Consider the following 26,235-nt stretch of genomic DNA (forward strand, 5'->3'; position numbering starts at 1 on the left):
TGGGCCAAGAAGCCTTTCTTTCTTTCCTCTTCTCTTCTCTTCTCTTTTCATTTCTTTTCTTTTCTTTCCTTCCTTCCTTCTTTCCTTCCTTCCTTTTTTCTTTCCTTTCTTTACCCAGTAAGCATTCATGGAGCACCAACTGTGTACTAAGTTGTTTGGGTTGGTGGGGGCGCAACATGACAGACAGGGAGCTGATATTCTTGCAGGAGAAAGAAAAAATAAACAAAACATAATAAATGAGCACAGTATACTACAAGGTGTTAAATGTGCTGTAAATCACAGCGCAGGGTCAGGAGTCCATGACGGCAATGAGAGGACTGCCGAGTGCCAGCTCAGGCAGGATGGGAGGGCGCTGCGTTGGGAAGGGCAGAGAAGAGGGTAAGGGAGCGGCTGTGCAAAGGCTCTGGGGCAGGAGCCAGGATGGTGAGGAGTCTGTATGGTCCTCCAGAACAGCCACTGCCTCCCAGAAGCCAACAGGAATTTACTCCAGCCCAATCTAGAGTTAGTCTAGAGTAACATCACTGCCTGCACCAAAGGCACCACTGTGTCAGGCTGCAAAGCCGGGCTCGGAAACCTGGCTGAACAGAATTCAGTCCAGTCCCTTCCATGGTATCCTTGTTTACAGCTGTATTGTTGGGCCCTTTGGCACTGTAATTTTTTAACAAATTTATTGAGCTATAATTCACATTCTGTACCATTCACTCCCCAATCTAATTGTAATTAATTAATTAAATTTAATTACGGTACATTCGGTAACTTTTAAACTTTTTCATCAAAATGTTACAATCTATGTAAAAGGTTATAAAACAAGTCTTAAATGCTTGTATTAGAAAAGAATGAAGATCAGCCCTGGCTGGTGTAGCTCAGTGGATTGAGTGCCGGCCTGCAAACTAAAGGGTTGCCAGTTCAATTCCCAGTCAGGGTACATGCCTGGGTTGCAGGCCAGGTCCCCAGTAGGGGGCATGCAATAGGCAACCACACACCGATGTTTCTCTCCCTCTCGTTCACCTTTCCTTCTCTCTAAAAATCAATAAATAAAAATTCTTAAAGAAAAAAAAAAGAAGGAAGATCAAAGTTGAGGGTTAAGGGTCAAAGGTTTCTTCCAGGTTCTAACCCCAGCTTCTAACCCCAGCTCCACTTTCTGGAGACACTGAAAATCCGTGGTGGGTTCCCACAGCTCTAAGAATAAAGGCCAAGCCCTCACTGTCACACAGGTCTCTCTTGAGCCCTCTGCCCTTGCCCGCACCCCCCAGTCCTTGCTCATTCTGCTCTGGCCACATCAGCCAGCTTAGCCAGTTTGTTGTTCCTTGAGCCACCCAGACAGCTCCCACCGCAGGGCCTGCACCTGCCCTCTCTTCACCTGGACGCCTCTACCTGCCCTCCGTCCGCATACGTGCCTTGGCCAACAAATGAGCCCACAGTCAGCTCTACCCTCAGCCACCTGTGGGCCCCCAACATTGGACAAGCCATTTGATTTTTTTTTCTAGAAGCAGCAGAAACCCCAGAGCTGTGGACAGAACTGGGCACTGAGGAGGGAGATGACCAGGCAGAGCCTCTCAATGACCAAGACCAGCCAGAAGTGCAGGAGCCCAGGGACCCCACCACGGAGGTCAGCCAGGCACAGGAAAGACGAAGGTCCCTCTGGAGGTTGCTCCCCAAACCCAGCTGGCCGCATGCCCAGGCTACATCAGCCAGCCATGGAGTGCAGACCACTGGAGACACTGGTCCCAGCCTGGACTCGGTCCCAGCTGCCTGCTTCCCCTCTGTGACTTGGGAAGGAAACAAGAGCTAACACAGAGAAGGGCCAGAGTGGAATGGCCGCCTGAGCCTGTGAAGGGCAGCTTTGAGGATCCCAGGGCCGGCCGCCTCACCAGGCAGAGATCAGCCCCCCTCCGCAGGTCCCCCACGGATGGCACCACTTCTCTGTGTGACTCCCATTCAGCTCAGAGCTCTTCCCCAGATGCCAAGTAAATGACATGTAAATGAGCTCCTATTTCATTTAAAGCATATGCAAACAAGCAATGCTTTTAATCCAGTCTGACTCACTGACAGAAGAGAGCAAATCAGAAAAAAAGGGGGGTGGGAGGGACTGGATTTGGAGTGACAGCGTGAGGCTCCAGGGGAGGAACATTACCTCCCTGGGCCTCAGGATCCTGAAGAATCAATACAGTTGGTGTTCCCTAAATTATAGCCTTATCCTAGTTACTAACTCACCCAGTATTTATCTGTCTTCCCTCTGTGTGCCAGGCACTGACTGGTAGGTGCTGGGTAAACAGGTATGATCCAAACACATAACTCCCTTCCTCACGTCTCTGTCCAGAGAGGTAAATAAGTGATTTTCCCATTACTTTAGAAGGCAAATAGTGCCAAGAAGAAAAGATTAAGGGCAAGGAGGAGTTGGAGATGCAGGGGGTTTGCAGTTTGAGATGGGGTGGTCAGGGGAAGCCTTGCTGAGAAGGTGACATTGGAGCAGAGACCTAAAGGAGGAGGCGAGGAGGGAGCCAGGGTGAGGTCTGGGGAAAGGACATGCTAAGCAGAAATCACAGCTCAGGCTGGACAGTGCCTATCATGTTGGGGGAACAGCAGGAAGGCTATGTGACTGGGGAGGGATGAGTGAGGGGGTGAGAGGGAGAAATGAGGGCAAGGAACTATCAGAGAAGGTTGTGCAAGGTCCTGTGGGCACTGGAGGACTTGGGCTGTTTACCCTAAGGGACAGTGGGAGCCCTGGAGGGCGGTGGGCAGAGCAGGACCAGGCCCACTTGGGGCTCTCTCGCGCTCTCTGGTGGCTACTGCTGGGAGGACAGGCTGTGGGGTCCAAAGGCCAAATCTGATTCAAGGGCTCACGAGCTCCTTTTATTGGCTCCAGGGGAGAACAGACTGTGGGTGGCGCTGGGAGGCCAGGGTGGAGGGGACTGCGCTGGTCCAGAAGGGATAGTGGGGAAGCTTCCGGGGAGGGGGGGAAGGGTGGGGGAATGGGGGAGAATAATGTGGAGGGATGGTGGGCTCCATCCAGGTGGAGCTGGAGGATGGGGTTGATAAACAGGTTGGTTCTGGGTGTATTTTTAAAGTGGACCCCACAAGTTTGCAGTAGATTTGGAATGGAGATTGAGGGAACTAGATGTGTTGAGGCCGCCTCCAGGATTTGGGCCAGAGAACGTGGAGGATGGAGCTTCTGTAAGGAGGAGGGGGAAGATGCAGGAGGGGTGAGTTTTAGGAGAAGAGCAAGAGCTGAGTTTTGGCCCTGACTGGTGTGGCTCAGTGGATTAGAGTGCCGGCCTGCGAATCACAAGATCGCCCGCTCCATTCCCCGTCAGGGCGCATGCCAGGGTTGCAGGCCAGGTACCCAGCTGGGGGCGTGTGAGAGGCAACAGGTTGATGATGTATCTCTCACACATGGAAGTTTCTCTCCCTCTCTTCTTCCTCCCTTCCCCTCTCTCTAAAAATAAATAATTTTTTTTTTAAGTTTCTTTTTGGCATTGTGAGTTTGAGGCTCTGGTGGGAGGTGCATGTGGATGCTGATAGGCAACCATCCATGGCTGGTTCTCTCTGCTTTGTAACAAATTCCCCCAAAAGCAGTGGCTTAAAACAACACATGGTTTTCAGGCTGCAGAGCTGGGTTCTCTGCTCAGGCTGCACTGATGGCATCCTCCAGCACTGGGCCTTATCAAGAGGCTAGAGTAGGAAAGGGTCCGCTCTCAGCTCCCCCAGATTGTCAAAGGATTTATTTCCCTGTTGTTATAGAACTGGGGTCCCTTTCTTGCCGGCTGTTGGCTGCAAGCCACTCTCAGCTTCTGGCCATATGGCCTTTTATCCCAAGTGAGGTGGGGGCCGTGGAGGGTTTGCGGCAGAGGAGGGGCGTGGTCTGGTATAAGAAGGAGGGGGGAGTCAAAATCGCCATTGATTTCTTTGGCTGTTCCTTATCCATTTCTTCCACGACCCTCCATAAAACACACAGGTACACATATGCACAGGAAGAGGCCGAAGCTGTACCCTTGTGTCCTGAGGGTCCAAAACGTCACTTGCCCACTGCAGGTGCACAACGCATACCTGTTGAAGAAGGGAAGGGCCCAAGGGGAGCTCTCCCCAACGATGTTGCTATTGCTGGTTCGAGTTTTCACCACCCTTTTCTAAAAATCATTCCGAGCTGAAAGTGAGGACACACCCCAGGAGGCTGGGTTTATTGGATGAGCTGTTGTTTTCTGTCCCTGGTATACAGGAGGCGGCAGGCCAGGTGTTCACAGAGGCTGCCGCCTCATCCAGTGTCAGCTCACCGTTGATATGTCACTTCCCACCTCCCCGGTGCCTCGAAATTGTCCTTTGTCCAGTGGCCAGTCCCCTGACTCAGACTCACGCGCCTCTGTGGCTGCCTGCCCCCTTTTCCTTGGGGACTCTAACAAGGAAGCCTTGTTCTTCCCAGAGGACAAGAACGCAAAGAACCTGCCTGGCTACCCCCCTCCCTCTATCCCGGAAAAAGCTGGCTCTCTATATGGGACCGAGCAGGCACTGGAGCAGTTCTGCTGGGCACGCTGCTGTGTTTAACAGATGAGGACGCAGAGGTTCAGAGAGAAAAAGGGCTCACATTCAGAAGATTGGGGGACCAGACAGGGGTCGCAGCAGGCTTTCCTAAAGCCCACACAGTCATACCCAACCATTTCTCCCCTCTGGCTTTATCCATCCCTCTGGTGCAGCCCTTTTGGCCCCCTTGCCCTTTTTTTTTTTTTTAAGAACAATAAACACCTTTATTACATGAGCTAAGATAGGAGGGAGGGGAATTTATTTGCCTTTCTGGGCCTTGGTTTTCCTCAGCTAGAACTCCAGCCCCTTGCCCTCTAGCACACGGCTACCTGCACAGCCACACTGGCCTGGTCTTGGAGAGATGCACGCAAGAAGCTTGCCCTGCTGGACCTGCTGGAAGCTGGAACTGCTCCTCCAGATTTCTTCTCATATTTCTTTGATCTTGGTCATTTTTTGTTTAAAATCTCTTCCTCCTCAAGAGTCAGCCTGGCCTCCTTCTTGTGGCGCAGGGGCACCGTGCAGTGGGGCTCGTACCAGTGTTGGTATGGTGTGCTGGTAATGAAGCTCTTTACTAGGATCTTGGAGAGGACCAGTTTGTTAGGACCAGTTCATTGTTGGAAACATTTGCAGATAATATCAATAACCCTTGTTTTGCACGTACAACAACTCTCAGAGCCCCAAGAAGTTGCCCACATCCAGATACTTTTTAAGATTCTATTTATTTATTTTGGGAATGAGAGAGGGAGAGAAACATCAATGTGTGGTTGCCTCTCATGTGTCCCTACTGGGGACCTGGCCTGCAATGCGAGCACATGCCCTGACTGGGATTTGAACCAGGGACCCTTTGGTTCACAGGCCTGCGCTCAATCCACTGAGCTACAGCAGCCAGGGTAAGGCAAGGTACTTCCTCACAGATGAGGACACAGAGGTTCCGAGAGAAATCTGCACACAATCTCTAGCAGGATGCCTCAGCTCACATTTTCTTTCTTTTTTAAAAAAGATTTTATTTATTTATTTTCAGAGACAGGGGAAAGGAGGGAGAAAAGACAGGGAAAGAAACATCGATGTGCAAAAGATACATCAATCGGTTGCTTCTCACACGCCCCCAACTGGGGACCTCACCCACACAACCCAGGCATGTTGGGTTGCCTGACTGGGAATCAAACCAGTGACCTTTCCGTTCGCAGGTCTGCACTCAGTCCACTGAGCCACACCAACCAGCCCATCTCATGTTTTCACTTATTGTGGGAAGGCTTTCTTTCGCTCCTGGTCTTGTGGTGCTTATGCTAATTGTCCCCAGTGATGCAACTGGCTCAGCACCTCCTAGGAAGAGGTGGCCTCCTTGCTTTTCAAAAACACACCAGGCAGCTGCAGCCTCAGGGCCTTTGCACTCACTGCACCTTCTACCTGGCACATCCTTTCCTACACAGGTGTTTGCTGTGTCTCTCCACTTCCTTCAAGTCTTTCCTTAAACCTCTCCCTCTGAACAAATCTTCCCGACCACCCAACCTTGATTCTGCAGCTTGCCCCAGCTCCATACTGCCAATCCCCCTTCCATCTCACTTTTTCTTTGTCCCTCAGCACTTATCACCAGCAGAGGTCGGGTATGTACTGGTTGCACAGTGGTGGGCTGGAGTTTGTCAGAGCTGTAAAATGGGCAGTTTTGTGAGCTGGCAGATGTCCTGTTGGTAGCTTGAAATCGGCTGCGATGAGAGTATCAACAGCACAGGAATCAGCGTGTACTACAAAGCAGGGCTTTTTGCCCTGAAGAGCCAGTCGTTGGACATTTATAGGCACACAGCTGCCTGTTTACTATGCTTAGTGGTCGTGATCTCTGGTTACCAGGGCCCCAGAAGGATTTAAGTTCCTGGGGCGGGAGTCTGCCCAACTTGCCCTCTACTGTCACCCTGGCACCTAGAACAATGCTGGGTATCTAGTACATACTTGATAAATTCTTTTTGAATTAATGAGTGACCCTCCTCCCTAACAATTGCTCATACTCTGAAAGTAAGACCCTTGTGCAAGACCACCCCTCAGCACGCCCCAGTCTCTAGCACCACTATGCCAGTCCCCAGAAACATCCTCTCACCCTTAAACAAAACAGTGCTGTTCTCTAGCACCCTGACCTTGGCCAGGCATTAAGACCCTGGACACCTTAGCAACATGACTCCATCCAAGCAACACGAACTTATCATCATGAGCCCAGACCCACAGCAACTCGAGATGCCTGAGCAGCTCCTGGCATCGTGACCCCAGCCCTGAGAGTGAGACTTCCTCAGTCCCAGGGAAAATCCTCAGCACCTATTTATTGTCTTCCTCCGTCTGAGTTAAGAGATCATCTTGCCTTCTCAGACACCTCACCTGCCCCAAGGCAAAAAAGACTTGCCCTGGCCCCAGACAGTGCAATGCTGGTAAGGAACTGGGTGAGGTGCAAGATGGTTTCAAGAACTACCAAGTACCCTGGTGGGTGGCTCGGTTCGTTGGAGCATCCTCCCGTACACCAGAAGGTTGTGGGTTTATCCCGGGTCAGGGTAGGTACCTAAGTTGCCAGGTTCGACCCAGGGCGCGTAAAGGGAGGCAGCCGATTAATGTTTGTCTCACATTGATGTCTCTCTCTCCTTTCCTCTTTCTCTCTAAAAATCAACGAGCATATCCTTGGGTGAGGACTTTTAAAAAATAAAATAAATAAAAATTAAAAAGTAGTACGATGTCCTTGCGCCCGCTTCCAGAGCTGCGCAAGTAAGGTCGCACAGGTGTGCGGCACCGAGGTAGGCGAGTCGGGGCAGGGGTACCGCTGGAGAGGCCGTGCGGTGCACGCCGCCTGCGGGAAGCGAAATTCCTGTACGCGGACCCCACCACCGCCCTCGCAGCTTGCTGGGCGCTGTAGTCCTGCGGGGCAAAGAGGGCGCAGGGGCTGCCGGGACTTGTGGACGCAGGTGGGAGCACCTGGAGACCCCTGCGGAGTGGGGATCGTATTGCTGACTGTGCTTAGCACCACACCTTGATCTTGCGGTCGCTGGCTCCGGGATGCAGGATGTGGGTGCCCCACAGCATCTAGCTGAGCCGGGGGCGGCAGCCCGGGCAACGTGACCAGCGAGAAGAAGGAGCGGATGAATATAAACGTCCTACTGACCAAGAAGATCGTCCCCAAGGCTGGCTGTGCCTTGAATATCCGAGCGTGGCTCTACCCTGTCCGCCCCTGCCTCTGAGGGTCTAGACCTGGACCTGCCCATTTAGACCAGCGGAAACTCAGCGTCGGCCTTGGAAGCTGAACCCTGGCCGTATTCCTTACCCAGGACCCCCAGACCCAGCCTTGTCCACCCAGACCCCTGCCCCAGACAGCCAGGTACAGGCCTGCAACCCCAGTTCTTCCCTCTCCCTACACATCCACCCCCAACTCCACCTTGACCCTTCTCTGAAACGGGCCCCACCTCATCATCCAGACCCGGCTGCCAGGCCCCCATCCCGCCCAAACCCCTTGGCTCCACTCATGTTGCAGGTGCCGACATTGCGCCTGAGTGAAGCTCCTTGGGGACAAAACTTCCCTGAGGGATTCTGGTCTGGGCGTTGACCTTGACCCCAACAGCTTCTCCTCTACAGCTAGAAGCACTCGATTCTCCCAAGTCCTCCACCAGCTGCCTCTTTCACCCAGGGTTTCCCAATCTCTGACATTCCCAGCACTGCTGGCATCGTTCTCAGGGCACTGCGGGGTGTCAAACAGCACCTTTGGCCCCCATTCACTTGGTGCCAGGAGTACCCCCAATCGTGACAACCATCTGTGTCTCCAGACATGGCCCAGTGTCTTCCAGGGTGGGGTGTCATCCTGCCACGATCACCTGGCCCTGTGGCCCGACACGCACAGGAAGCTCAGTGGTGGGTCCCTGCGCCACCCCCCAATTCCACAGCCAGGGCCCCAACAGCAAGGAGCTGCTGCTGAAGGACAGCATGTCTTGAGGAAGCCACAGGGCCTGAGATCGGAGTAGAGCTTCTAGGGGCCCCAGCCCCACCGCTTCCTGCTCAGGTTCCCCTGCTTCAGAGTGGAGGAGCCAACATCCCCAAATCCACTCTCATAAGATGTGCCTCTCTGCTCTGTGGGACAGGTGAGGGGCCTGCGCACCCTCAAAGCCCCCCACCCTCATCTGACCATCTCCCTTGGTGTTGCTTGCCTGAGCCCTCCTCCCGGAATTGTGGACGAGCTGCAGTCCCTGGCAGGTCAGGCCCAGCTTCCAGGCCTTTCCATCCAGTCTGAATGCAGACGTCACCACTCCGAGCCTCCGCTTCCCTTGACACTCCTGATGACTTATGTCTCAGGCCTCCAGACAGCCCGAGGGGGTGGCCACAATACAGACCCTGTTTTGCCAAACTTTGGTTCAGTTTCACAAACAGATTCATCAAGCAATGTTGTCTTCACAGACATTCCATGCTTTTTATTCGGGGTCCTGACTTCCCAGCTTGGTACCCTGGGTGTCACTCCTCCTGCCATGCCCCCTGGGCTTAGCTCAAGAGCCAGCAGGAGATCGAAGGCCGTATGGACTGGAACAGCCCTTCCCACTCTAGAGCTTTCTGTGTGGTTATTTATTAAACAGACCTGGCCAGGCTTCCACCGTCCCAGAGACCCACCAAATCAGGGAGCGGCAATAGGGGGCACGACTTGGGCTGACATTTCCAGTCTGGGGTCCTCCAGCAGCAGAGATCAGTAGGGGACCCAACAGGGGTCCCGAATGCCCCAGCCCTGCTCAAACAGCTGCAGCCCACCCCCAAAAAAGAGCCTCGAGGCCTCCACTTGACCAGTGGTGCCAGCAAGGGGAGCTTGCCCAGATGGGTGGGAAGGGTGTCCCTGGACAGAACAGACACCTCCAGGACGCTCTCTCCTGGACACCCTCCTTGGCCCGAGTCCCCTGCAGTAGATGGGGAGGGCAGGATACTGGGTCTGGAACGGGCGGCGGGGGGGAGGGGGGCTGGGACCCTCTGTGGGAAGAAGGCTTCCTGCCAAGGCCGCTGAGGACTTCCTCTAGGGTGGGGACAGTGCCAGGAAGGGGGATCTGAGGGCAGGCTCTGCCAGTAGCCCAGGCCCGGGATGGGGGGTGGGCCAGGGAGCAGTGGAGCAAGGACCTTAGCCCCAAACCAGGCAGCTTCCATGGAGTCAGTCTTCCAGGGACAGGACCACATATCCCAGACACAGGCACGAAATCGGTTCAGCCCCCAGGTACTGCTGGCCTCAGGCTCCCAGGGGTCCCTCCCTCACCCCTCCCTGGGGTCAACCTAGACTCTCCAGGCTCCTGCCCCATCCCTTTCTTCTCCCCGCTTCCCTCCTCTCCATCTCTTTCTTCACCCCCTCCCTCTCCCCCTCCCCCGGCTTCACCTCTTCCCAGAATCTCCATCTATTCAGCCCACCTGTCCTCAAGGGGCAGCACTGATGGCCCCACCCACAGCAAAGTGAGTCTGAATGTGAAGACTCACCTGTTACTCCTACAGATAGAACTCAGATCTGGGAGCTCGGGATGGGTCACAGTGCGGGAGGCAGGGCCAGAGAGTTGGGTTACACCCTGCAAGGGACCTCAGCTGCCAGGGCAGCAGGAAGTGGGGTCAGGGGCTGGGAAGAGGCCCATTCACCAGGCCAGCTGCTCCCAGCCGGGGTTAAGGGCCCAGCTTCCCGAAAAGGGCCCACACCTCCGGGCTGGGAAGGACTGAAACTTGGAGTCTACCTTCCTGTGTGGCCTTTCCTGGCACCAGGGGGTGGGGGGTTGGGACCAAGGAAGATGGACTCTGAGTTCACACACATGGACTTTCACCTCTTGAGGCCTCAGTTTCCCTCTTTTGCTTCCAGCCCCTCTGAGCCTCAGTGTAGCCCTTCTGCTCCTCTTGGGCCTCAGTGTCCACCTCTGACAAGAGCTAAGGAGACACAGACAGGCAGAGCAGTGGCGCTCAGAAATCCCATCTCCTGGCTGCCTGAGGGAAACAGGCACAGGCCACTCCCCGAGGATGGCCAGGGGCAAACCAGGTACTTAATTTCTTCCCTTCCTGCGTGCCTGCCGTGGTCAGCACAGGCCATGATGGACACGACCTGGGGTCTGGGCTCAGTGAGAGCCACGGCAGGCAAGGTCCCCCCAGTCCAGGGAAGTTATGACTTCAGCTACACGGCCTCGTTAAGGTCTGTGAGGAAAATGCACCTGGATTAAGTGAAATAGAGGAGGGGGCTGTGAGAAGGTGGTTGGGGAGGGCTCTGAGGAGGCAACATTTGGGCATAGACTGCACAGGGTGAGGATACCCTGTGCAAAGGTCCTAAGGCCGCCAGATGCTGAAGGGCTCTGGCCAGCGAGGAGCTGGGTTTTTTCCTTTAGGCCACAGGCAGCCTTGGGATGTCTGTGTGTTGAGAAGGGTGTTTCTGAAACTGCTCTGGGTGCCAAGTGGTGATTGGCTGGGAAGGGCAGACGGCAAAGCAGGACCAGGCTAGGGGCACCGAGCATAGGACAGAGGATTCGGGGGTTAGGAAGGTGAGGTGTTCAGGACGGGCTGACCACTGCTGGGGTGGGGAGCCTGGCCAGGGTTCCTTCCCAGGCCTCTCCTGAGGACCCTGACCCCGGAATCTCCGGAACAGAGTATGGAGGCACCCCCACGCTAGGGCCTCCTAGGCTTCCCCCAGCCTGCCCCTTTGACAGAGGGAAGACATGCCCACCGGTAGGTCCTGATGTGTGCCAGGCAAGGGTGGAACTCAGCTCCATCACCCCAGGAGACCCCACCACCTCCGAAGGACCCTCTCCCCCAGGAGGTTCCAACGCCAGACACCATCATCCTCCAGGAGATCCCACAGCACCGCACGCGAGGGACCTGGAAGGCAGCTGCTCCCCTCCAACAGGCGCTGCCCTCGGGGCAGTGAAGGCTGAGAGGTTTGGCCTACCTAGTGCGCAAGTGGGTGGCGGGAACGTTCGGTTTTCCATTCACTTGACCTGACAGTCACCCCTCTCTGGCCCCATATTCTGATCTTCCCGTCTCTGAAGGTTAGATCTGGAATCTATCTAGACCTTCCCACTCCATCTGTTGTGACCTCGGCCCCGCCCTCCCATCTCTGGCCCCCAGTCCCTGACTCTCTGTCGCCTCCAGGGTCGGGGGGTCAGGGCGGGAAACCCCCTCGGGAAACCCCCACGGAACAGGGGGAGGAGGGGGCGGAGAAGCAGGGTCCGGGAAGGAGCCAGAGGCACCACTATTTAAGTCACTTCCCTCCAGGGCCGTGGACAGAGCGGGGGACCCAGCATGGAACAGGGCCTAGCCTTCCTGCTTCCTTTTTTCATGGGGCTCCTCCAGCAAGGCTGCGGTGAGCAGGGAAGGGGGCTTAGAAAAAAGGAGGGAGCCAATGTGGAGGGGGTTCGGAAGAGGAGGGGGCTTAGATTAAAAAGTGTCTTCTGAGAGAGGAGGGGGCTTAGGAAAGAGAAGGGGCGAATGTGGAGGGGTTTCGGCGAGGGGAGGTGGGAGAGGTTCAGGCAGGGTGATGGGCCTTGGAGAAGACAGGGATGAGTGGTTTGGGGGTTCTGGCAGAGAGGGAGCTCAAGGCAGGGGTCTGAGGCTGGGGGCGCAGGTTGGGAAGGGGGCGGGGCTAAGAGCGCAGTCTGTCCTCAGGTGGGTCCCTGGAGGTGGAGCCCCGCCAGCCCGTGGTGGCGCTGGCCCTGGGCGGATCGATGCAGCTTACCTGCCGCCTGACCTGCACGGCAAGGGCCTCCTCGGTGCAGTGGCGGGGCCTGGACACCAGCCTGGGTGCAGTGCAGTCGGGCCCCAACAGCAGCGTCCTATCCGTGCGCAGCGCCTCGCTGTCTGATGCGGGGACCCGCGTGTGCGTAGGCACCTGCGGGAACCGCACCTTCCAGCAGACCGTGCAACTCCTGGTGTTCGGTGAGCCCCCACCCCTCCTCTTCCCGCCTTTGCACTAGCCAGGCCCACCCAGCAGCCCTGCTTTGGCTCTATCCCTACGCCACCTCTTCCTGGGAGCCCTCCCGGATTGCCTGCCCTACCCCAGCTCAAAGCCTGCTTCACAGCTCCTGAGTCAGTCTGCAATCCATTCCATCCCCTCGATGTTCCCCATCTCCAGGCTTCTCAGACTTCACTCCCTCGCCCCCAATCCACCCCCAAACCTCCCATATCTAACACCCTTGCCCTTCCTGCTCTTGACCCCTTTTCAGCACCTTGTATTTTAGCCACGCAGGATGCGACCACTGGGTCTTCCCTGTCCCTGTGCACCAGCAGTCCCCACTCACCCCCAAACCCCCTCCTCAGGGCCCAGCCTTGATTCTCTCCATTCAGCCCACCCTCCTCCAACCCTCCCTGCACAGCCTTCCCGAACCAGCTGACTGTCTTCCCAGTGGCCCTGGTGACCGGGCGGCACCAGGAATTGGCCTGCACGGCCCACAACGTCACGAACCCCAAAGCTCTCTCCTTGTCCCTGCTCCTGGGAGACCAGGAACTGGAGGGGGTGCAGCCCCTGGGCCGGGAAGAGGAGGAGGAGCCCGAGGAGGGCGAGGACTCGCTGTTCCGAGTGACAGAGCGCTGGCGGCTGCCCCCGCTGCAGGCACCTGCCCCACCCACCCTCCACTGCCAGGCGACCATGAGGCTGCCTGGCTTGGAGCAGAGCCACCACCAGCCCATTCCAGGTGAGTCTGCAGGGTCCTGACTGCCCTGCACCTCAGTGTCCCCCTGGAAGTGGGAGAAGTCATGCCACTCAGCTCCTATGAGCCTTGATGATGGGTGTTTAGCAGCTCCCCTGGAATCCTGGTTCTGCCCCTCATCTGCTGAGTGCATCTACTGGCAGGTGGGAAAATTGCATTCCATCTTTAGTCTGCCCTCTGGTGGCAGCCAGAGTGATACTTCTCAATCGTTTGTTTATTCAACAGATTTACTGAACACCTTACCTGTGCCAGGTCCCATGGGTACCTACAAGCTCTTCCCTCCCCCTTGGTCCCTGGCTCCCACCCTCACCCTTCCAGTCTGTCCTCTGCACAGCAACCACCAGAGGGCGCCTGTGAGCATCTGAGTCAGGACCCACCCCTCTTATGCTCACTACCCTCCAGGGCTCCCACCTCCACTCAAATGAAAACCGAAGACCTCCCTGGGGCCCCCAAGGCCCTGTGCAACCTATTGGCTATTGGGTCACGTCCCTGCACTCACTTCCTCCCTGCCATTTCTCCCCCTACTTACTCTGCTCCAGGCACACAGGCGTCCTCATTGTTCTTCCAATAGGCCCGGTCCAGCCTCAGGGCCTTTGTACATGCTGTGCCCTCCACTGGGAACCTGTGCCCTCTACTGGGAACCTCTTCCCTCAGCTCTCTCCATGACTCCCTCACTCACCTCCCTCAGGTCACCTTCCCAATGAGGCTTCCCCTGACCTCCCCCACCCCTCATACATGCACATGTTCACACACACACACACACACACACACACAAGCTCTTTCTCTCCTACTGTTTCTTGACACCTTTTATAAACATCTGACATCCTGTATGTTCTCTATCTTTTTTCCATTAACTGTCTCCCCTGCTCTTGGCTTCACCAAGATGGGAATATGCGTCCTGCTCACGTTCCTGGGGCGTGGTCAGTGTTGAGTAAATACACTCTGAATAAATGAGTAACTGTTATCACAGTGCCCAGCACATAGCAGGTGACAATAAATAATTGCTGAATGATAATATTTAACATGGACCCTAGCACACAGTAGGTGCTCGATTTGTGTAAGATGCATCCTCCCCTCTCTGCACCTCCCAGTCCCACAATAATGAAACCCAGCACTCACGGACCCTATGCTATGCCCTGGGCTCATGTGTGAGCCTAGGTGAGGGCTCTCACCTCCTTTACAGCTGAGAAAAGTGAGACAAGGAAATTCAGAAGTTCCCTTGGGGAGGGGGGGCGGCACACAACAGACCAACCCAACTCCTACCCACTGGGATACATTGCAGTTCACCCAAGTGGCCCAGGTCAGGGCTTGGCGCGGTACTGGGCTAACTCCGTGGTCCAGACAGACTGGCAAGAAAGGGGGCTGAGGCAGCAGGGAGAAAAATGGCCACCCTCTTTTCCAGTTCTGCACATCCTGACCTCCCAGGAGCCCCCCATCACAAACTCCCTGGAGGCCACCCTGGAGCAGGACTCTACCCGCAGCCCCTGGAGTCCTGGCCCCAAGCCTGGGAACAGCTCCACCAGGCCTTGCCGCCCTGAGATCCACCGGTCGCCAGCACCAGGGGGTCTGGAGCTGCGGTGTGAAGCAGCCTGTGGCCCCGGCACAGCTGTGCATTGGATCCAGGCACCCGGCGATCTGGCAGCTTATACGAGGTGGGAAGCTGGGGCCCAGGCTTGGCTGAGAGTGCTGTGGGCTGGATGCCACCCCGAGGGCTGGTTCCAGTGTCGCCTGGACCCAGGGGGCCAGACAGCCAGTCTGTACCTGCTCCCAGAAATCTGTGAGTTTGGGGGGCAAGGGAGGGCACTAGGGGAGGCTAGGAGGGAGGAAGCCTTGCATAAAGACCTCAGACAAGGAGGTGCCCCCACCCAGCCTCAGTTTCCCCAACTGTCCAGGAGGCTTCCCTGAAGATAAGATTACAGTTGCCTGGCATGGTAATCACTATCAATTTCAGGGACTAAGTAGATTTCACAGCAGTTTGCAAACTCTGAACTCTACAGACTACAACAGCCTGTGGAATAGAAATGGAATATAGTCGCTTATTTCATTTCAAATTTTCTAGTAGCCACATTCAGGAAAAAAAGTAAAAATGTTAGATAATACATTTTATTTAACCCAATATATCTTAAATATCACCATTTCAACATGTAATCTGTAGGAAGCTATGAATGATATATTTTATGTTCCTGTGTTGTGTACTTTACACCAACAGCAAGCACTTCTCCACCCAGATGAGCCACATCTCAAGCACAGACAGCCAAGCGGCCGCCTCCCTGAAGGTCCCACATCCCTTTCAAAAGACTGACTCCAAAGTCCCTTGGATATTTCAGTGTTTTTCATACGTTTCAAAAGATATTGTAAGCCAGAGATTTTCAACCAGTATACCGCAAGAATTTTTAAAACATGCAATACCTATTTAGTCAGGGGTCCTGACCTCTTTTCCCTTAGATTGTCAAATTTAAAAATGGCAACAGCCAACAGAGCAATAACCATCTGCTGTGAATTAATCAAAACCATACCAGTTTTTCGGTCAGATTGGCAAAAAATTGTATTTTTGGTGTGCTGCAGAATTGTAGTCATTAGTTTATGTGTGCTGTGAGAAGAAAAAGGTTGAAAATCGCTGTTCTAAGCCATTAAGACCTTTGTTAAATTTTAGGGAACTTGGTAAATTTGGAACTCTGCTGAGCTTCTCCCCACAACCTGCAAAGACGTGTTCAGGCTTCTGATGCTTCTCTCTCCAGGCTCCTCACACACGTCTGAAGCCCTGTGGGTTGGCTGCTTGGTGCTAGGGCTGCTCCTCCTGGTGTTCCTCGCCTATCGCCTGTGGAAACGCTGCCAGCCGGCCCTCAGACCTCCAGGGTCGCCAGTGCCGCTGTAATGGCCCCGCCTTTCCTTCAACTCACTTGTGACTGGAGGACGTTTGCAGGGTTCTGGACAGCATGAGGGCTGACCCAGGGTCCTTCGCCCTGATGACTGGTACACCCAGGCTCCCCACCTGGCCGGGGTTTCACCTCCGAGGGACCCCTGGGAAGAACAGCTCCCCAGCTCCCTAACTGGAGAATAAAGAGCATCTGGTCTGAGCTCGGTGGCTTCAGTTGTGGTACAAGGACTCTGGACTCCTCTGCTCTAGGTGACTCCCTGGGGAGACAGGATGGACAGACACCCCAGGCCCCCTAGCCCTAGGTTGGGGGAGCATGCACTCGGTCTGGGGAGGGAGAATACAAATGCCGTGTCTTTCCCTGGATGCAGGGACCCTGGAGCTTCAGTATTAACTAAGGAGTCATCAAAAGAAATAGCGAATATATTTGGGGGGCATTGTGGGCAAAGACACAGAAGAGAGGTGGCTTATTAAGGGAGCTAAGGAGGGGAGAGAACGGAAACAGAAACTAGAAATGAGATCGGCAGAGCTTGTGGGCTCTGGGGAGAGCTGAGAATGCTAGAGGATGCAGTGTGAGAAAGACCCCGCCGGTGGTGAGGAAAGGTAACAGCTTAGAACAGGGAACCTGAGGCCGTGGGTGGTCTACTAATTCCTCGAACATGCACAGGGACCTAGGGACCGTGGGAGGCCAGAGCAGACCCCTAACGCAGCCTGGTGAGTTGCTGGGGCCGGCCCCCACGAAGTGAGCTATAAACTCAGTGCAAGACTGGAGTAGGGTGAAGGCCAGGCTGAGCCCAATCTCAAAGACGAAAATCAGAAAAATGGGACGGAGCTGCGCTCAGTCCTTGAATCTGGGTAGATCCACCCCCCTCTCCAGCGCAGCACGGCTTCTCTGGTAACCGAGGAGACTGGTTGCTAGGGAACCACGCTAGAAAGGACTCGCCCACTACCAAGATGGCCAGCAATCCAGCTTCATGCCAGAAACCATGCCCGTCCTTGGGAGCCATCTTGGAGCCTGGCAAAGTTCAGGTTCTGGACCTGAGCCAAGAAAGCCAACCAGTATACGTAAAGAAAACACTGGAGGACGAATGCCAATTAGAACCTAAGGGAAACAGTGGCCTAATTATTTTCCCGTCTCCCAGAGGGATCTGGGGCCCTCTGACCTTAACTAAGATGACCGCCAGGAGGCGCCAGCGCACTGTGGAATATGGCGGGGCTTCCGGTCCCGCTGCCCTCAGCGAAGATGGCGGCAGTGGAGAAGCGGCGGCCAGCCGTAGCCCCAGCGGCCAGCTTCACAGACAGCGGCCGGCCGTCGATGTCCCGGGCAGCAGCAACGGCCGAGAACGAAGAGGACTTCCTGCGGCAGGTCGGCGTGACAAAAATGCTGCGCGCAGCCCTGCTGAAGGTACTAGAGGCACGGCCCGAGGAGCCGATATCCTTCCTGGCTCACTACTTCGAGAACATGGGCCTGAGTACTCCTGCAAACGGCGGCGCCGGGGAGCCCCCGGGCCAGCTCCTGCTGCAGCAGCAGCGCCTGGGCCGCGCGCTGTGGCACCTTCGCTTGGCTCACCACTCCCAGAGGTGCGGGACTGGGCCGGGCCTGGGCGGGTAGGGGCCCCGACCGGACTTCAATTCCCTGGGAGCTCTGCGCATAATCCTCGCCCCGGCCCGGCGCTTGAGGGCGTGGCGTGCTGGGAACTGTAGTCCTCAGTGCCTCTCTGGCGCGGGATGGACCCGGACAGCGATGGCCTGGAGGTCCCCAGCGTTGCCTGGCGATTGCATGCGTCCCATGCGCCGGCGTCCATAGCTCCTGCTGGCTTTGTCTTTTTGATGCCTTTTTGAAAATCATGGAGCCCAGAGAGGATTTAGCCCAATGTCGCAGAGCAAGCCCTGTGTGCCTGGTCCCTCCTAGCTAGCTCGTTACAAGTATAGCATCCCCGACCACTTTACCAGAAAATGAATATTTTATAGGTCTGGACTGTGGAGACAGAGCAACCCAGTCGCCCAAGGCCCCTGTCCTGGAAGGGAGGCTCCCCGTGTGCAGGAGGGGTGTCCAGGAAGAGCCCATTGTGATGCACAGAGAGAGGTGGTGCCTCAGGTGTACTGGCCTGGAAGCTGTACAGATGCATTGTGGGGTGCACAGCCTTCTCACAGCTGAAGCATGGTGGGGTGGAGGGGATGGCGCCTGCCCACTCCCCAGGCATCCTTCCTTCCTCACAGTTGTGAGCCCCTGGAAGGTGGTTGAGGAATATGTGTTGAATGTGTGGTCTGCACTAGGTGGATTGGAGAGAAGCAGCATCAACTAGTCGAAGTCACTGACTGGATGTGGATGGGCTGAGCCTTGGCTAGGGGCATCCCCAGAAGCAGAGCCTGAGGCAAGCATTCATGTGGGGGTGATTTTGTAAGGGGGTGCTCCCACAAGACCTCAGAAAGGGGCGGAAGCCAAACAAGGGAATGTTTCAGTGTGATTCCCGGGGTACTGCCAGGTGCTTTCAGGCAGACGTCTCAAGAGAGTCACAGGAGCAGGCCACAAGGAGCAGGAAAGCAGAGAGATGCTGGGGAGTGGAGGGCGGGCACCCAAGCAGAGCAGCCACGTCTGCACCACAGGAAGGAAAAAAACAAGACAGCCAGACAAGGGGCAGTGGAGTGTCTAGGAGCTGGGGCTGGTGCCATCCCGAGATGGGGACCTGGGAAGAGGAGCAGGTTGGTGGGACATATGTGGGCTCGGGACATGCTGTGAAGGCCAAGCTGATGGGTCTGCTGGGGCCAGGGTGGAAAAGGAGTGTGCAGGACAGTCCCAGGTGAGCCCACGGGCTTGCCTACTTAGATGAAGGGCACTGGTTTGGAGGAAGTTCCCAGAGTCACTTGGGGACTTTTAGTCAGGGGCTGGGAGAACCTTGCAGCAGGAAAGTGGACAGGCAGGTCTGCAACTGAGATGTGCGGCTGGGACCAGAGGTCAGCGGGGAGGGGTTGTGAAGGCCTGAGGAGAGCCCAGGCCCCAGCTCCAGTAGCTGCAGCCTCGGAGAACCCACAGAAAAAGCATGTAAAGGCCAGATGCAAAGGAGCGAACTAGAAGACAGTGGCATCTCAGGACCCCTTCGAAGGAGAAGAGGTGGTGATTGGCAGGGCCACCACGTACAGTTGTTCAGGTCAAGCAATGCACAAGCCACTTGCCCTGTAGACATCACAGACGAGAACGTTTGTATGAAGGCTTCTTGCAGAGTTTTCCCCTAACTCACACAAAGGCATCTTGTGGGCTGGTGGCAGCCCAGTGTCCAATGGCCCAGTGGATGAGGGCTGTCAGATTTAGGGACAACAGGAAACTAAATTAGTTTCTTGTGGCTGCTGCAACAAATTACCACAAACTTAGTGGCTGAAAACAACAGAAAAAATATTCACCCACAGTTCTGGAGGCCAGGAGTCTGAAATCAAGGAACTGCAGGGGTGAGCTGAGCCCCTTCTGGAGGTTCTAAGGGAGGGTTCTTCCTGTCTTCTCCAGCTCCGGGGCATTTCCAGGCTTGTGGAAGCATCACTCCAGCCTCTGCCTTGTCATCATCACAGGGCCATTTCCTCTGTCTCTCTGTCCTTTCCCTTCTCTTCTAAGAACATTTGGCATTGGATTTAGAGGCACCTCACCCTATCTCCCGATCCTGAACTATTACGTATCAAAGATTCTATTTCCAAATAAGGTCACACTCACAGATTCCAGACGGACATGCATATTGTGGGACACGAGCTACTGCACTGCAGGGACATTGGGGCCGTTGCTGTAGGCGGTTGGGAGTGCATAGCGAGTGCCGGTTGCAGGTGCATCTCCCCAGAGACAAGTGAGCGGTAAATGCAAGAGGCCCTTAACCATGCCTGACGGGTCAGGAGCAGAAACCTGGCCAGGCAAGTCCCAGGTGTGGGAGACAGGTGCTTCAAGGTTGAGTAGCTTCGCCTGATGCTACAAGGTTGACCAGGTCATCATGGGGCTGTTCTTGAGCATGTTATCACGAAAGATTTGGGGAGAAGTCACCCTAGACCCCTTCTGCCAGTGTCTCAAGAAGTCAGAATTGCTGGCCTGCAGGAGTGATAATAGCTGCAGCTGTATCCCATCAGCCCCTTCCCACCCCCCGCCCTGCCCTGCTGGCCTCAAGACCCTGGGTGTCATCTGAACTTGGGAGACCACAAAGGGACAGAGCCAGAGTCAGACCCAGGCTCCAAGTGTGGCTCTAAGACCTCCTTCTAAGCCACCACATTGCTAATAGAAACAGCAAGAGTGCCACCCCCGCAAATCCCTGTGGCCTGGGAAGACACGCAAAAGGTACCAGCAGGTCTAGGCCAAGGCTTCTCAGCTCACATCACCTCTGGGGGCTGTCTGGACACTGTGGGTTCCTGAGCATCAGCCCTGGCCCGCACCCCCTCCATGCCTGGAACGTCCTCAGTGTGACAACTACAAACGTCCCTAGATAATACCCAGTGGGCCCTGTGAGCAGAATCACCCATGATGAGAAACCCTGGTCTAAAGTGCAAAGTCTCTGTTGCTCTTTCTGGAGACATCCCATGTTCTTTGTTTTAACAAATGCTTACATGTTTCACAAACCACTGACAGGAATGGAGTAAGTGCCCAGCCCCAGTTCACAGATAAGGAACTGATGCCCAGAGTCCCACTGTGGAGCCAAGCTGGAGGCCTGGCCACCAAGTCCAAAGCAGGCTTCCTTCTTGCCCCCCCCCCATGATTCAGCAGATGGCATGGGCACCCCTCGTGGCTGGGAACCACCAGGGAAGCACCCAGGAGGGGCATTTAGGAGGCCTTGGCCTAGAGGTTGGGTGTTGCCTTCCTCTTGGCTTCTTGCCCAATCCTTGTCAGCTCTGATCGCACAGGCTGGGCTGCAGTTACCCCCTTGTGAGTCTAAGATAAACTGCCCTGACAGCCCCGCTGAAACGCAGCCCAGGTTATAGCGAATGGCAAGCATGCATGGGCCGCTCCCATGTGCTGGCAGTCTTGAGCACTTGGCACAAAATCCACCCTTCTGTCCTCGCAAGACCCCTGAGGCACAGGGATTACAAACCTCGTTCTCCAGATGAGGAAGGTGAGAGGCAGTGGCTGGGACTCGCGCACAGGTCTGAGTTGGGGCCAGGAGCACAGGCGTGCACATAGAAGGCGCTCTGAACACCCGGGGATCCAGCAAGTACCCCTGGTGGGCCGATCAGGTTCCTGGAAGGGGGGCTTCAGGGGCCACAGCTGGATGGATCATGGGCTATCTTGGCATTCCACCAAAGGAGCAAACACCCCTGAAACCTCAGTGGCCTCAACACAACAAAGGTTGCATTGTCTCATGCCCCGGGGCTGCTGTGAGCTTACACATCGTGGCAGTGGTGAGTGGGCTGTGGGAGCGGTGCAGTGGCTCTGAAAACCTCCACCAAGCGTGGCCGGCCTGCACATCGCTCACATTCACATTTCAGGGGCTGAGGCAAGTCACCGCTCAGTCACAGGGTGGAGAGAGTTGGACAGCACAGTGGAGCCCGGCCCTCAGGACATCCCTGAGGCCCTTGCCTCTCGGTGTCCATCCGCATTTGCATGCACTTGTCTCCCACACCCACAGGGCCAGCCTGTGTCCACACCAGGTCGTGGATGTGACAGAGAGTGACTTCTTCCTTGGAGCACGTGCTCTGGGGGAACAGCCCCCGTGGATGGAGGTGCTTAAACCATCCCACAGGGATGGGCCAGGAGCCCGGGCCTCCGATTTGAGCCAGCCTGTGAAACACCTCCCCTGCCGAGCCTTCAGAGCACCCCTGCCACAGCCTGCACCCGGACCTCAGCCTCACAAGAGAACAGGCCAGAACCCCTGGCTAAGACTCCCCCGAGTTCCTGTCACACAGAAACCTCGACATAATAACTATTACTGCTATTTTAGGCCACTGAGGTTGGGGGTTAGTTATTATGCAGCAATGGGTAACTGACTCAGGCACTCACAGCCACCACAGACATGCCGGGTCTCCCCAACTTCCTTCTCCCGGGGAAAGGAGTCAGTAAAGCTCCTACGAAGGGCTGTTACATGGTAACAGCTGTAGTCATGAGCACAAATGTTTTTGAGCGGGAGGCTGCGTCTGGCACCACCCTCCGTGCTTCTCTGGATGATCTCACTCACTGCAGAGGACCCAAGAAATGGGAAGGCAGAGTTTATAGCCAGAAGGGTACAAACTGGATCCCAGCTGGGAGAGCGACCTCCCAGGATACTAGGTCTCTGGGCCTCAGCTCCCTCTGTAAGGGTGCTTTAACCCACATAGCTCACCGGGTCAGCACACCCATCCGTGAGCCTTGCACTGGGCAGCAGAGACGACCATGGTGTTCAAGGTTACAGGGCACCTGCTGCATACTGCCCAGCATTTATTGGGCTCCCACTGCATACTGGCCAGCATTTACTGGGCTTCTACTGCACACTGACCCACAGAAAGGTGAAGTGACATGCCAGGTCACACGTGAGATCAGCGTGGAACTGCAATGTGAACCTTCCCTTAAACCATGGAGCTGAGCTCCCAGAAAGGATGGATATGAGGCTTAGGGTCAGCTCCTTCCCCGCTGGGATCCTTGACCCAACCATCAGCCTGCCCTGAACCTCACTTCCCAATTGTGACTGTGAAACTAGTAACAAGCCACCAGGCACCCTAAGCACTCGGCCACAGAACAGGTGCGGGGCTGTCAATCTGACGAGGAGAGTGAGACACCAGGTAAGGTGAGTAGCCACCCAGGCCCACCCGGCAGCCCACACACTTAACCAGTGCTCCCCTGCTCTGCTCAGAAAGCTCACAGTGTGGCTGGGGCACATGGTGGGACCTCAGGTTCCTAATGGGGCGAGGAACCGTACACACCTCATAGCCCCCAAGTCACAGTGGACAGCAGGCTTGACAGGCTTCTGTAAAGGCAGCAAGTACTGTGAGTCTTGCAGGCCAGTATCTGTTGTGACTGGGACTCTGCTGTTGCACCAAGAAAGCTCCCACAAACGACATGTCAGTGGATTGGCGTAGCTGTGTGCCAATAAAACTTTATTTACAGAAACAGGCAGTGGGTTGGATTTGACCCATGGCTGTAGTTTGCCGACTCTTGGCCAGAGGGACTCTGGGGGAACAGAGTAAGTTAACCCATGTTAAATGGGTAGGCACAGTGTCCAAGAGTGACCACCTTATGAGTGTAAATATCTTCATCAGGAGGCAGCTGGAGGGTCCCGTGAGGCAGATGCCCACCTGCTGATTCAGCAGACATTTACTGAGCAGCTGCTGTGGGCCAGGCACTGGGCTGTACAGTGACCAATGGATAAGCCCTGATGTGGGCTCCTGGACATTTGGATGGTAGAGACAGAAACTCGTAAGCACACCATGTAATGAATCTGACGGTGGTAACTGCTGCAAAGAGAAATAGAAGAGGAAAGGGTTAGGGAGGGGAGGGCACCACCAGAAAGGTGACTCAGGGAGCCGTGGGGGGAGCTAGGGGAAGGGCACACCAGGGGGAGGTCACAGCCTGTGCAAAGGCCCTGAGGCTGGACCCAGCCTGGCGTGTTGGAGGAAGAGCTACGGGGACAGGAGGCTGGGGCTAGGCAGGTGGGCATGGGGGCTGAGGGCTCTGCTGGGCTAGCCCAACACCCCTGTCCACCTGCAGGACAGCCTTCAACAACAATGTTGGTGTGGCCTACGAGTGCCTGAGCGCCAGTGGGCGCAAGAAGAAGCCGGGGCTGGATGGGCGTACCTACAGTGAGCTGCTCAAGCGCATCTGCAGAGATGGGGAGGCCCCAGAGGAGGTCGTGGCACCCCTGCTGCGCAAGATCCAGTGCCGGGACCACGAGGCTGTGCCCCTGGACGTCTTCCGCACTGGCATGCTCACCTGCTTTGTGCTGCTGGAGTTTGTGGCACGAGCCAGCGCCCTCTACCAGCTGCTAGAGGACCCAACCCTGGCCGTTGCTGACCGTCGCATGGGCCAGGCCGTGCTGGACACCCTGGAGGGGGCCCTACAGGCCAGCAACAGTGCTACTGCTCCTGCCCACTACCTGGAGGCCGGCTCACTCCTGGGACCTGACAACCTGGCGTTGGCCATGGACCGTGCCCTGGTAGCTCGGCGGCCCAGCTCTCCTATGACCCGGGAGGAGTTTCTGGAGAAGGCTGCTGCCCTCTTCATTGCCAAGGTCAAGCCAGTGGGCTGAATGACCCCCCTACCCCACCCACCTCACCTGTCTCCTCCACCCAGACAGCTGGGGATGCTTCAAGGCCTAGCTCACCTGCTCCTGAGCAGAACATGGGTCTGGAACCAGGACTGGTGTTACTACATGCAGGGGTGGTGTGGGGAGCCCTCACCCAGTCTCAGACCTGGAATGGTACTCCAGCCCCCTTCTTGGGGGAGGCCAGGGGCCCCTGGAAGTGGACACCCCTCCCCACACACCTGCAAAGGCCCCTCTCAGCAGTAATAAAGTCTGTGTCCCAGGCAGACCTGATGTGTGTTTGCACTCCCCACTCCCCAGCCCTGTGCCGCAGACATGCCTTCCACTCCTGTGCAACAGGCCCACTACTGCCCAGAGGCCAGATTTGCCACTGAGAAATGCCAGGTGCCCCTGGACGTACCTTTATGGAAGCAGAGGGCAATAGGGTGTCTGGTGGGGTGCCCTGGACCCAGGAGGCCCTGCCCCGGGGCTGTGGGCCTGCACGGCAAACTGTTCTGGAAGATGGAGACCTGGTCCCCAGCCCTGCTCTCTACACATGCCCCACCCAAGCAGTTCCTCCCTGGGCCTCGGTCGCCAGCTGTGAGATGAAGAGGTCAGTGGCAGGTCCTAATGGCAGTGATGACAGAAACAGCCTACACGCTCAAGCCCTGCGACATCCTATTTGCCTCTCACCATGGCTCTATAAGGTAAGTCACTACCCTTATCTGACAGATGGGGAAACCGCACGGGAAAACCAGGTGCTGCGGCCAGCAAACAGGCAGGCAGAAACCCTAGACATCTACCATCACAGGTTTCAGAGCTTGACGAAAAGACTTTCCTGAGGGATGAGGCCCCATGTGGGAACCAGTCCCGGGACAGGGGTGGGGCAAAAGCCCGGCGCCTTCCTTTACATTTCCGGTGCTCCCTAGGGGTGTGGGGTGTACACAGGGAGAGACCTTGGGAAACCTCTTTGCAGAAATGTTATTTATTGATGAGCTGCCACATGCCAACGCTACGATGTTGGTTTTATGGGCAGATAATGAGGGTCAGAACACCTCGACCACGCAGCAAAAGTAACAGCCCATTTGACAGATGCGGGGGCCCACTCCAGGTCCTCGGGGTGCAGGGCAGAGGGCCAGAGAGATGAAGCCTAGAGCCTTATGGCTGAGAAAGCCAAGGCCCAGCGCTGGGCAGCCATTCAAGCTGCTGCGTGCCAGGGCTCTGACCCCGCCATCCCATCCCATGGCTGACACGTTATTTTCCTTTCCCCAGACAGGCTTACCTGCCTGTCAGCCGGGCAAGGCCAGGGGCCAGGTGCTGGGGCCTCTCAAGCAGGGAGTCACCTCAGTCCAGCCTGAGGTGTTGCAGGTATTGGCTATCCGGAACACCTGCCAGCAAGACAGGCAGAGCCGGAAGCCTGGGCCACAACAACAGGGCACCTTCACAGGGAGCCGTCACCCTGTGGAGGTGGTGGGATTGAGACCAGGGGACCACACCCCACTGTCCTGACGAAGTGTCCTGGCAAGTGGTGTGTGGGTGTCTGGACCTGGGGACTCAACTAGGTCAGGGTGAAGCTCTGGGTCAGGACTTAGGTGGGGTCAAACGTCAGCCTATTAGGGTCCAGCCAGGGTCGGGGATCGTCTGGGGATTCAGCCAGGAGGGGTGCTGAATGAGTGCTGAACGGGGAGTGCACTGACTGCTTCCCCAGTTTCCTGGTGGAGCAGTGGCGCGTCCATCTCTTCTGATTCCAGTTTGTGGACCCGAGTGGTGACCAAAGCCCTGCTCAGGCCCCCTCCCTCGCGTAGGCACTGCCTACGTGGGGCCATCGCACCTGCCTGGCGCTGGGCCCTAGCCTCAGCCCCACCGACAGGAAAATGAGGCACGGCCCGTCTAGGACTGGGTGTGCGGGCTCCCACCTGCCCTCCCACCTCACCGTTGGGCCAGTGCCCTTTCCGGTCGCTCTCAGCGAACTGGTATGGGAATCCGCCAGTCCGTCCACGGATGAGGAAACAGAATCAGA

General features: G+C 56.1%; 2 protein-coding genes and 1 long non-coding RNA gene across 4 annotated transcripts; 2 read left to right on the forward strand and 1 right to left on the reverse strand.

The window, feature by feature from the left end:
• The first annotated feature begins 11,746 nt into the window (after positions 1–11,746).
• Positions 11,747–16,179, forward strand: MADCAM1 (mucosal vascular addressin cell adhesion molecule 1). Of its 2 annotated transcripts, none has more exons than XM_024568700.3 (5): positions 11,747–11,827; positions 12,130–12,399; positions 12,837–13,154; positions 14,572–14,946; positions 15,908–16,179. In XM_024568700.3, exons 1-5 carry the CDS (start codon positions 11,767–11,769, stop codon positions 16,042–16,044), a joined length of 1,161 nt encoding a protein of 386 aa, XP_024424468.2. In that variant the 5' UTR covers positions 11,747–11,766; the 3' UTR covers positions 16,045–16,179. The 2 variants fall into 2 exon arrangements, with proteins under 2 accessions (XP_024424468.2, XP_053766861.1); XM_053910886.2 differs by lacking the exon at positions 15,908–16,179 and adding an exon at positions 15,379–15,428.
• Positions 16,180–17,211: 1,032 nt separating this feature from the next.
• TPGS1 (tubulin polyglutamylase complex subunit 1) lies at positions 17,212–24,502 on the forward strand. Its single transcript, XM_024569209.4, has 2 exons — positions 17,212–17,625; positions 23,684–24,502. The coding sequence occupies exons 1-2, from the start codon at positions 17,252–17,254 to the stop codon at positions 24,219–24,221; spliced, it is 912 nt and encodes a 303-aa protein (XP_024424977.2). The 5' UTR covers positions 17,212–17,251; the 3' UTR covers positions 24,222–24,502.
• LOC112312633 (uncharacterized) lies at positions 23,057–26,229 on the reverse strand. Its single transcript, XR_002975592.2, has 2 exons — positions 26,149–26,229; positions 23,057–23,430 (listed from the first exon to the last, which is right to left on the reverse strand). It is a non-coding gene; the product is annotated as an uncharacterized lncRNA (long non-coding RNA).
• Between the last annotated feature and the right edge of the window lie 6 nt (positions 26,230–26,235).

The sequence above is a fragment of the Desmodus rotundus genome, chromosome 9 (assembly GCF_022682495.2).
Source record: "Desmodus rotundus isolate HL8 chromosome 9, HLdesRot8A.1, whole genome shotgun sequence".
Classification (NCBI taxonomy): Eukaryota; Metazoa; Chordata; class Mammalia; order Chiroptera; family Phyllostomidae; genus Desmodus; species Desmodus rotundus.

What these genes read in the sequence shown, in the direction of transcription:
- MADCAM1 (XM_024568700.3), top strand. Translation starts at nt 11,767, where the DNA reads ATGGAACAGGGCCTAGCCTTCCTGCTTCCTTTTTTCATGGGGCTCCTC. An exon ending in CCACCACCAGCCCATTCCAG is followed by an intron (nt 13,155 to 14,571) that starts GTGAGTCTGCAG and finishes CCTCTTTTCCAG; the next exon opens with TTCTGCACATCCTGACCTCC. An exon ending in GTACCTGCTCCCAGAAATCT is followed by an intron (nt 14,947 to 15,907) that starts GTGAGTTTGGGG and finishes TTCTCTCTCCAG; the next exon opens with GCTCCTCACACACGTCTGAA.
- TPGS1 (XM_024569209.4), top strand. Translation starts at nt 17,252, where the DNA reads ATGGCGGGGCTTCCGGTCCCGCTGCCCTCAGCGAAGATGGCGGCAGTG. An exon ending in TTGGCTCACCACTCCCAGAG is followed by an intron (nt 17,626 to 23,683) that starts GTGCGGGACTGG and finishes GTCCACCTGCAG; the next exon opens with GACAGCCTTCAACAACAATG.